This window comes from Ranitomeya imitator, chromosome 2, assembly GCF_032444005.1.
Source record: "Ranitomeya imitator isolate aRanImi1 chromosome 2, aRanImi1.pri, whole genome shotgun sequence".
Taxonomy (NCBI): Eukaryota; Metazoa; Chordata; class Amphibia; order Anura; family Dendrobatidae; genus Ranitomeya; species Ranitomeya imitator.
Window position 1 is genome coordinate 287,549,586 of NC_091283.1, and position 11,037 is coordinate 287,560,622.

Genomic DNA, 11,037 nt, shown 5'->3' on the forward strand with positions numbered 1-11,037 from the left:
GTGGGTATCTATGAGAGATAGGTGGATCTGGCTACCCACATACCTCACCTCTGGGTGTGGTTACAGCCTACATAATGGAGGCTGTTTGGCACGTGGTCTGTGTGTTGGAAGGGAGAAGGCCTCCTGTGTGTGTGGCTCCAGCCCAAGCCTGAGTATTTTACATTACCCAAGGATGTGTGACCATAGGCCTGTTGGAGCAGAGCCCTGCTAAGGACATTTTGTGTTTTGTTTTACCTGATCTCAATGTTGTTTACTTTCTGTTTTTGCTTCTGGGATAATGAAGCAATAAACCCACATGAACTTTTAAAGGAACGTGCCTCCTGCCAAACCTGAGTGAGTACTCCTACAGTGGGGTACATGTTTCATCTATTAATCACCTTCTGACTATCCTTCAGGGTGTGAATTATGGGTATAGTTTTAAATTTGGAATAAAGAGACAACCCCTTTAAGAGGATCCAATTTTGGTTAAAATTATTCCAACATTCTGAACATAAAAAAGGCTTCTCCCCTATGTGAAGTCTCTGATGTCCCACATTAAGAACATGAAAACGTCTTTTCCTCGGTGTGACTGCTCTGATGTCTAACAAGATGAGCTTTCCGGTTAAAGCATTTCCCACATTCTGAACAGGAAAAAGGCTTCTCCCCATGTGAGTTCTCTGATTGCGATCAAGATTTCATTTCCATTTAAAACATTTCGCACATTCTGATCATGAAAAAGGCTTCTCCCCTGTGTGGATTCTCTGGTGCTTAACACAATCTGATTTATTGTTAAAACATTTCCCACATTCTGAACAGGAAAAAGACTTCTCCCCTGTGTGAGTTCTCTGATGGCGATCAAGATTTATTTTCCATTTAAAACATTTCGCACATTCTGAACATGAAAAAGGCTTCTCCCCTGTGTGGATTCTTTGATGGTGATCAAGATTTATTTTCCATTTAAAACATTTCCCACATTCTGAACATGAAAAAGGCTTCTCCCCTGTGTGGATTCTTTGATGGTGATCAAGATTTATTTTCCATTTAAAACATTTCCCACATTTTGAACAGGAAAAAGGCTTCTCCCCTGTGTGAGCTCTCTGGTGGCTATCAAGAACCGATTTCAGGTTAAAACATTTCCCACATTCCAAACAGGAAAAAGGCTTCTCCCCTGTGTGATTTCTCTGATGGCAATCAAGATTTATTTTCCATTTAAAAACATTTCCCACATTCTGAACATGAAAAAGGCTTCTACCCTGTGTGGATTCTCTGGTGCTTAACACAATTTGATTTAGTGTTAAAACATTTCCCACATTCTGAACAGGAAAAAGGCTTCTCCCCTGTGTGGATTCTCTGGTGCTTAACACAATCTGATTTGGTGTTAAAACATTTCCCACATTCCGAACAGGAAAAAGGCTTCTCCCCTGTGTGATTTATCTGATGGCAATCAAGATTTATTTTCCATTTATAACATTTCGCACATTCTGAACATGAAAAAGGCTTCTCCCCTGTGTGGATTCTTTGATGGTGATCAAGATTTATTTTCCATTTAAAACATTTCCCACATTTTGAACAGGAAAAAGGCTACTCCCCTGTGTGAGCTCTCTGGTGGCTATCAAGAACCGATTTCAGGTTAAAACATTTCCCACATTCCAAACAGGAAAAAGGCTTCTCCCCTGTGTGATTTCTCTGATGGCGATCAAGATTTATTTTCCATTTAAAAACATTTCCAACATTCTGAACATGAAAAAGGCTTCTACCCTGTGTGGATTCTCTGGTGCTTAACACAATTTGATTTAGTGTTAAAACATTTGCCACATTCTGAACAGGAAAAAGGCTTCTCCCCTGTGTGGATTCTCTGGTGCTTTACACAATCTGATTTAGTGTTAAAACATCTCCCACATTCCGAACAGGAAAAAGGCTTCTCCCCTGTGTGATTTCTCTGATGGCAATCGAGATTTATTTTCCATTTAAAACATTTCCCACATTCTGAACATGAAAAAGGCTTCTCCCCTGTGTGGATTCTCTGGTGCTTAACACAATTTGATTTAGTGTTAAAACATTTCCCACATTCTGAACAGGAAAAAGGCTTCTCCCCTGTGTGAGTTCTCTGATGGCGATCAAGATTTATTTTCCATTTAAAACATTTCGCACATTCTGAACATGAAAAAGGCTTCTCCCCTGTGTGGATTCTCTGGTGCTTAACACAATCTGATTTATTGTTAAAACATTTCCCACATTCTGAACAGGAAAAAGGCTTCTCCCCTGTGTGAGTTCTTTGATGGCGATCAAGATGTATTTTCCATTTAAAACATTTTGTACATTCTGAACAGGAAAAAGGCTTTTCCCCTGTGTGAGTTCTCTGATGTTTGATAAGATTTGATTTATCTGTAAAACGTTTCCAACATTCTGAACATGAAAAAGGTTTAGCTCCTGTGTGAATTCTCTGGTGAGTAACTAAATGTGATTTGCAATTAAAATATTTTCCACATTCTGAACATGAAAATGACTTCTTTGCATTAGGAGCAGTTTGTTTTTTATTGTCAATTTTGTGACATTGATTTTCCTTAGTAGTTGGTAATGAATCAGAAGATGGGACCTGTTTCATAGGATCAGCTGACATATCTTTGCTGTGCGGGGATGATGGTGTATCTGGAGTAATAGCATTCATTTCAGAAGTATCTTGTAGGATCTCAAGATCATCTGATTTAAAAATTGAAGATGTTAGTTGTCCCTCTGATCTCCTGGTACAGTCATCTGCTAAGAAAAAACAATTATTATTTTTTAATAAAATATCTTTGAGTTTTATATTTTTGAACATTTCTACTTAAACTGTCCATGCAAATGGCAAGCTATGTAAAAAAATAAGTCCCCACTCAGGTCATCATCTGTCAATGGAAAAACAGAGGTTCCCACACTATTAGTGGCTCAAAGGCTGTTGAAAAGCAACGGGGTTTCAATAAACCAATCCAGCAAAATCCTCTCTCACTTCTGAGTCTTACAGTGTGCTCAAATAATATTTAGGATCCCTGTCTTTAGCAATATTATAGTGAGAAGAATCCACTTAATTTACGGTCTGTGTCTACTGGAGCACAATCTGGGCGCTATGTGTTGGGTAATAAAATAGCAAATGTGTAATTTTCACTCTCCAACATCCACTGCGTGTTAATTTCTGGAAAGTGGCTGTGGAGTCAAAATATTCACTCCTCCATTATAACTAGTGATGGGCGAGCACTAAAATGCTTGGGAGCTCGTTGCTCGGGTCAAGCAAATTGGAATACTCGGGTTCTCGACCCGAGCAACCAGCCCAATGTAAGGCTATGGGAAACTCGAGTATGTTTACCGCGATCCCCCGGGGGTCCTTTTAAAATCTAGAAGCGTATGAAAATAATGGAAACACTGCAGAAATGACACAGGAACATCATGGGGATTGCCCCTGAAAGCATTTCTGACTCCTAGGTCACAGCTGTAAGCAATGTTATCAGAGTTTCACCCCATTTTTACAGGTGCACCAAAAAACATACAAAAACAAAACCAAAGTGGTTTTTGCTGGGAAATAGGTACATCCTTTCCAGGGTAATGACTTGTATATAAGGCAAAATAATTAACCCCAGACCAAAATGTTCATCCACCAATTGGGCTATGTTCACAAGCAGCATTTTTAATGCTTTTTTCAACTTTAACATTGCTTCCAACCAATACAAATGCATTCACTGGGAAAATGTCATTGTCACATTTAACAACCGTTGCTGGCCATGTGGTGTGCGAAACATTAGGAGACAGATCTTTTTTTATTTATGAAGGAGGGACTCAAAGTCACAGGGCCTATTTTTAGAGGGGCATCAGGTGGCATTAATATTCTTAAAGGGCCATTATTAAACATTGGGTCTCCTATACTGTTATTGCCTATGAAGTGAGTGGCTGGGGTGCCAAAAATTATGACGCACCACAATACCCCTTTCACGAGAGGTACAGGAGGTCTTCCTGAAAAAAATGTTGCATTGAATGCAAGGCCTGCCCTGCTGTCAAGTCATATGCATACCAAGAATACTTTGAACCCAGGTACTGGATGGCCACAGTAAAATTCACTTCACATTCTTCTGTTGGTCCTGCCATACTGTTTATGCATTGATTGCAAGGGCCGCCTTGACCCAAACTTGCACGCACTTCAATCCCCCCTTGGAAGAAACATGGAGGAGGGCCTCCTAAAATACTGTCCCATTACAAAGGAGCGGGTCTCCTAGACTCATAATGCCCATACACTAAATGCATGGGCTGACAAACATTTCCCTATCGGGGTACATTTTAAAAAAATATTTTATGGGGATCATAGACACCCTTGCCCAAGAATTGAAAGGCTCTGCCCAGAACCAGCTGACGATGCTGGAACCAGGATGGCTACCCGAAGGTAGAAGAGCCAATGGCACGACCGAGGACCAGCTGATGGTACTGGAACCCAGATGGCTACCCGAAGGTAGAAGAGCCAATGGCACAACCGAGGACCAGCTGACGGTACTGGAACCCGGTTACTAAGCAGGAGGTACCCGTGCCACAAAGCACTACCAAGGACCACCTGAGGTTGGTGGAACTCAGATACCCAGAAGGAGGCACCTAAGCCAAAGGTTCTGCCCGGAACCAGCTGACGCTGCTGGAACCAGGCTGGGCAGGAGGGAGTACCCGTGCCAAAGACACTGCCGAGAACCAGCTGACGGTACTGGAACCCGGATGGCTACCCGAAGATAGAAGAGCCAATGGAACTACCGAGGACCAGCTGACGTTACTGGAACGTGGTTACTAAGCAGGAAGTACCCGTGCCACAAAGCACTACCAAGGACCACCTGACATTGGTGGAACTCGGATACCCAGAAGGAGGCACCTAAGCCAAAGGCTCTGCCCGGAACCAGCTGACGGTGCTGGAACCAGGATGGGGAGCAGAAGGTACAATAGCAAAAGACACTGCCGAGAACCAGCCGACGATACTGGAACCCGGATGGCTACCCGAAGGTAGAAAAGCCAATGGCACGACCAAGGACCAGCTGACGGTACTGGAACCCGGTTACTAAGCAGGAGGTACCCGTGCCACAAAGCACTACCAAGGACCAAGTGAGGTTGGTGGAACTCGGATACCCAGAAGGAGGCACCTGAGCTAAAGGCTCTGCCTGGAACCAGCTGAAGGTGCTGGAACCAGGCTGTGCAGGAGGGAGTACCCGTGCCAAAGACACTTCTGAGCAGCAACTGGCGGTGTTGGAGCTCAGGGATTGCATGACAAACAGAGTGTAGGCTGAGGCCTAATTGGAGCAAGATGAAAGGGAACCTTTAACCCCACCCAGGCGCCAGGCTTTAGCAACTGAAAGAGCCACTTTGTGCAGCACTAACGCTGCACAAGGAAAAGGTGGCTCTTTTAATCATGCTCCTTGCACACGCTGAACTAAACACTTATAAAATGTGTCCCCTGATACCGGGAAACCGTCCCGGAGGTGCGACTTACCTTCATAATGAGATGCAGCCCAGCTGGCATTCATACCCCTTTGGTGCCGGGCGCTGCCTCCTCAGCATTGTTTGAATCTGTCACGGAGCCTGCGTTGTTGTGTTAAACCTTGGCCATGCGCAGTTAGCGCTGCCCGTCTTCTGACATCATTTGGTGTCAGGCTGACTGCGCCTATGCGTCCGCGCTGCCCGAGATCCCGCCCCGCAGTGTCTTCTGATTTAGTCACACTGTGGGGCTGGGATTCATGGGCATGCGCAGTGCATATCTTCACCTCTCACTCATCTCCTTCCGCCTTCTTCACATGCCACGGCCGTGATGCCACACAGTCTGAGAAAAGCAGAAGGAGATGAGTGAGAAGCGAAGATATGCACTGTGCATGCCCATGAATCCCAGCCCCGCAGTGTGACTAAATCAGAAGACACTGCGGGGTGGGATATCGGGCAGCGCGGCTGCACAGGCGCAGTCAGCCTGACATCAAATGCTGTCAGAGGACGGGCAGCGCTAACTGCGCATGCCCAAGGTTAAACATAACAGCGCAGGCTCTGTGACAGATTCAAACAACGCTGAGGCGGCGGCGCCCGGAGACAAGGGGGTATGAATGCCGGCTGTGCTGCGTCTCATTACGAAGGAAAGTACCACCTCCGGGACGGTATCACGGTATGAGGGGACACATATTTTATAAGTGTTAAGTGCAGCGTTTGCAAGGAGCATAACTAAAAGAGCCACCTGTTCCTTGTGCAGCATTAGTGCTGAACAAGGTGGCTCTTTCAGTTACAACCGCCTGGGGGGGACAGGTTCCCCTTAATTGCTGTTGTAGTGTCAGCGTGACGGTCGCAGGACACATTGTTGGATACACAGCTGGGGATCAGCTGACGTTACTGAACCCCAATAACACGGCAGCAAGTGTTAACTGTGCAGACAGCAATTCTGGGCAGCAACTGGCGGGGTTGGAGCCCAGGGTCAATGCTAAAAGCATAGTGTAGGCCGAGGCCTAATTGGAGCAAGTTTAATATCTGTTATCGTCTTACTCTGGAGGGAGCAGGTGAATTTGCCGGATACACAGCTGGGGATCAGCTGACGTTACTGAACCCCAATAACACGGCAGCAAGTGTTAACTGTGCAGACAGCAATTCTGGGCAGCAACTGGCGGTGTTGGAGCCCAGGGCCAATGCTAAAAGCATAGTGTAGGCTGAAGCCTAATTGGAGCAAGTTCAACTGGCGGTGTTGGAGCTCAGGGACAGCAGGAGGAGCAGACTTGTGTTATTGCCGCACACACAACAGGGGAGCAGCTGGCGTTACTGAACCCCAATAACAGAGGAGCGACTGTTGACTGTGCAGACAGCACTTACGGGCAGCAACTGGCGGTGTTGGAGCCCAGGGTCAGCAGGAGGAGCAGACTTGTGTTATTGCCACACACACAGCAGGGGAGCAGCTGGCGTTACTGAACCCCAATAACAGAGGAGCGACTGTAGACTGTGCAGACAGCACTTCCAGGCACCAACTGGCAGTGTTAGAGCCCAGGGCCAGCAGGAGGAGCAGACGTGTTATTGCCGCACACACATCAGGGGAGCAGCTGGCGTTACTGAACCCCAATAACAGAGGAGCGACTGTTGACTGTGCAGACAGCACTTACGGGCAGCAACTGGCGATGTTGGAGCCCAGGGACAGTAGGAGGAGCAGAGTGTAGGCCGAAGCCTGCACTCGAGGAAGTTTAATATCTGTTGTTGTGTCAGCGTGACGGTCGCAGGGCACATTGCCGGATACACAGCTGGGGATCAGCTGATGTTACTGAACCCCAATAACAGAGGAGCAACTGTTGACTGTGCAGACAGCACTTCCGGGCAGCAACTGGCGGTGTTGGAGCCCAGGGACAGCAGGAGGAGCAGAATTGTGTTATTGCCGCACACACAGCAGGAGAGCAGCTGGCATTACTGAACCCCAATAACAGAGGAGCGACTGTTGACTGTGCAGACAGCACTTCTGGGCAGCAACTGGCAGTGTTGGAGCCCAGGGACAGCAGGAGGAGCAGACTTGTGTTATTGCCGCACACACAGCAGGGGAGCAGCTGGCGTTACTGAACCCCAATAACAGAGGAGCGACTTTTGACTGTGCAGACAGCACTTACGGGCAGCAACTGGTGGTGTTGGAGCCCAGGGACAATGCTAAAAGCATAGTGAAGGCCGAGGCCTAATTGGAGCAAGTTTAATATCTGTTATCGTCTTACTCTGGAGGGAGCAGGCGAATTTGCCAGATACACAGCTGGGGATCAGCTGACATTACTGAACCCCAATAACATGGCAGCAAGTGTTGACTGTGCATACAGCACTTCCGGGCAGCAACTGGTGGTTTTGGAGCCCGGGGAATCCATGAGGAGCAGAGTGTAGTCCGAAGCCTGCACTGGAGGCAGGTTAATGTCTGTTGTTGTGCGAGCTTGGCGGTCGCTGGACACGTTGCCGGATACACAGCAGGGGAGTAGCTGACATTACTGAACCCCACTGACACATGAGCGAGTGTTTTTCTCTGTGCAGCCAGCTCTTCCGGGCAACAACTGATGTGTTGAAGCCCAGGGAATCCTGGGAGCAGAGTGTAGGCTGAAGCCTGCACTGGAGGCAGGTTAATGTCTGTTGTTGTGCCAGCTTGGCGGTCGCTGGACACGTTGCCGGATACACAGCAGGGGAACAGCTGGCGTTACTGAACCCCACTGACACGCAAGCGTGTGTTTTTCTCTGTGCAGCCAGCACTTCTGGGCAACAACTGACGGTGTTGAAGCCCAGGGAATCCAGGAGGAGCAGAGTGTAGGCTGAAGCCTGCACTGGAGGCAGGTGAATGTCTGTTATGCCAGCTTGGAGGTCGCTGGACACGTTGCCGGATACACAGCAGGGGAACAGCTGGCGTTACTGAACCCCACTGACACATGAGCGAGTGTTTTTCACTGTGCAGCCAGCACTTCCAGGCAACAACTGACGGTGTTGAAGCCCAGGGAATCCAGGAGGAGCAGAGTGTAGGCCGAAGCCTGCACTGGAGGCAGGTAAATGTCTGTTGTGTCAGCTTGGCGGTTGTTGGACACGTTGGATACACAGCAGGGGAACAGATGGCGTTACTGAACCCCACTGACACATGAGTGAGTGTTTTTCTCTGTGCAGCCAGCACTTCCGGGCAACAACTGACGGTGTTGAAGGTCAGGGAATTCAGGAGGAGCAGAGTGTAGGCCGAAGCCTGCACTGGAGGCAGGTTAATGTCTGTTGTTGTGCCAGCTTGGCGGTCGCTGGACACGTTGCCGGATACACAGCAGGGGAACAGCTGGCGTTACTGAACCCCACTGACACGCAAGCGTGTGTTTTTCTCTGTGCAGCCAGCACTTCTGGGCAACAACTGACGGTGTTGAAGCCCAGGGAATCCAGGAGGAGCAGAGTGTAGGCTGAAGCCTGCACTGGAGGCAGGTGAATGTCTGTTATGCCAGCTTGGAGGTCGCTGGACACGTTGCCGGATACACAGCAGGGGAACAGCTGGCGTTACTGAACCCCACTGACACATGAGCGAGTGTTTTTCACTGTGCAGCCAGCACTTCCAGGCAACAACTGACGGTGTTGAAGCCCAGGGAATCCAGGAGGAGCAGAGTGTAGGCCGAAGCCTGCACTGGAGGCAGGTAAATGTCTGTTGTGTCAGCTTGGCGGTTGTTGGACACGTTGTTGGATACACAGCAGGGGAACAGATGGCGTTACTGAACCCCACTGACACATGAGTGAGTGTTTTTCTCTGTGCAGCCAGCACTTCCGGGCAACAACTGACGGTGTTGAAGGTCAGGGAATTCAGGAGGAGCAGAGTGTAGGCCGAAGCCTGCACTGGAGGCAGGTTAATGTCTGTTGTTGTGCCAGCTTGGCGGTCGCTGGACACGTTGCCAGATACACAGCAGGGGAGCAGCTGACGTCATTGAACCCCACTGACACGTGAGCGAGTGTTTTTCTCTGTGCAGCCAGCACTTCCGGGCAACAACTGACGGTGTTGAAGCCCAGGGAATCCAGGAGGAGCAGAGTGTAGGCCGAAGACTGCACTGGAGGCAGGTTAATGTCTGTTGTTGTGCCAGCTTGTAGGTTGCTGGACACGTTGCCGGATACACAGCAGGGGAACAGCTGGCATTACTGAACCCCACTGACACATGAGCGAGTGTTTTTCTCTGTGCAGCCAGCACTTCCGGGCAACATCTGACGGTGTTGAAGCCCAGGGAATCCAGGAGGAGCAGAGTGTAGGCCGAAGCCTGCACTGGAGGCAGGTTAATGTCTTGTTGTGCGAGCTTGGTGGTCACTGGACACGTTGCCGGATACACAGCAGGGGAACAGCTGGCGTTACTGAACCCCACTGACACATGAACAAGTGTTTTTCTCTGTGCAGCCAGCATTTCCGGGCAACAACTGACAGTGTTGAAGCCCAGGGAATCCAGGAGGAGCAGAGTGTAGGCCGAAGCCTGCACTGGAGGCAGGTTAATGTCTGTTGTTGTGCCAGCTTGGCGGTCGCTGGACACGTTGCCGGATACACAGCAGGGGAACAGCTGGCGTTACTGAACCCCACTGACACGCGAGCGTGTGTTTTTCTCTGTGCAGCCAGCACTTCTGGGCAACAACTGACGGTGTTGAAGCCCAGGGAATCCAGGAGGAGCAGAGTGTAGGCCGAAGCCTGCACTGGAGGCAGGTTAATGTCTGTTGTTGTGTCAGCTTGGCGTGTTGTGAATTCTGTTGTCGAACTCCCTCCTGTGGTCGTGAACGGTACTTCGGCGAGTTCTGTCTATGGGCTCCCTCTGGTGGCTATGAGTGAAGCTGCTGCTTCTGAGGTTCCTTACACAGGTGACGTGGTTTATCCTTTGGTTGGCTGCTCTATTTAACTCCTCTCAGATTGTTACTCCATGCCAGCTGTCAATGTTTTTGCATTGGTTCAGTTCGCTCCTGGATCTCTCTGGTGACCTGCCTTCTCCTGCAGAAGCTAAGTTCCTGATAGTCATTATTTGTTCACTGTTTTCTTGTCCAGCTGGTTATCATGATTTTGTCTTGCTTGCTGGAAGCTCTGGGAGGCAGAGTGGCCCCTCCGCACCGTGAGTCGGTGCGGAGGTCTTTTTTGCACACTCTGCGTGGTCTTTTGTAGGTTTTTGTGCTGATCACAAAGTTACCTTTCCTATCCTCTGTCTATTTAGTAAGTCTGGCCTCCCTTTGCTGAAACCTGTTTCATTTCTGCGTTTGTGACTTTCATCTTTACTCACAGTCATTATATGTGGGGGGCTGCCTATTCCTTTGGGGAATTTCTCTGAGGCAAGGTAGGCTTTATTTTCTATCTCTAGGGCTAGCTAGTCCTTAGGCTGTGACGAGGCGCCTAGGGAGCGTCAGGAGCGCTCCACGGCTATTTTTAGTGTGTGCGATAGGATTAGGGCTTGCGGTCAGCAGAGCTCCCATATCCCAGAGCTTGTCCTGTATGAGTTTAACTATCAGGTCGGGTGCTCCTAACCACCAGGTCATAACATTGGCAGTTGCATTAATGCTGCACAAGGAAAAGGTGACTCTTAATTATGCTCCTTGCACACACTGAAC

At 48.6% G+C, this 11,037-nt stretch overlaps 1 protein-coding gene across 2 annotated transcripts in view; it reads right to left on the reverse strand.

Moving 5' to 3' along the window:
- Positions 1-1,297: 1,297 nt before the first annotated feature.
- The window catches only part of LOC138663208 (zinc finger protein 773-like), a 35,792-nt gene continuing 26,052 nt past the window's right edge, over positions 1,298-11,037 (reverse strand). Inside the window, exon 7 of one of the 2 annotated variants that reach the window (XM_069749368.1) lies at positions 1,298-2,733. In XM_069749368.1, the coding sequence (XP_069605469.1) occupies positions 1,733-2,733 (1,001 nt within the window). In that variant the 3' untranslated portion in view covers positions 1,298-1,732. Of the gene's footprint in view, positions 2,737-11,037 lie in introns of both variants that reach the window. The other variant, XM_069749367.1, reaches the window with a different exon arrangement.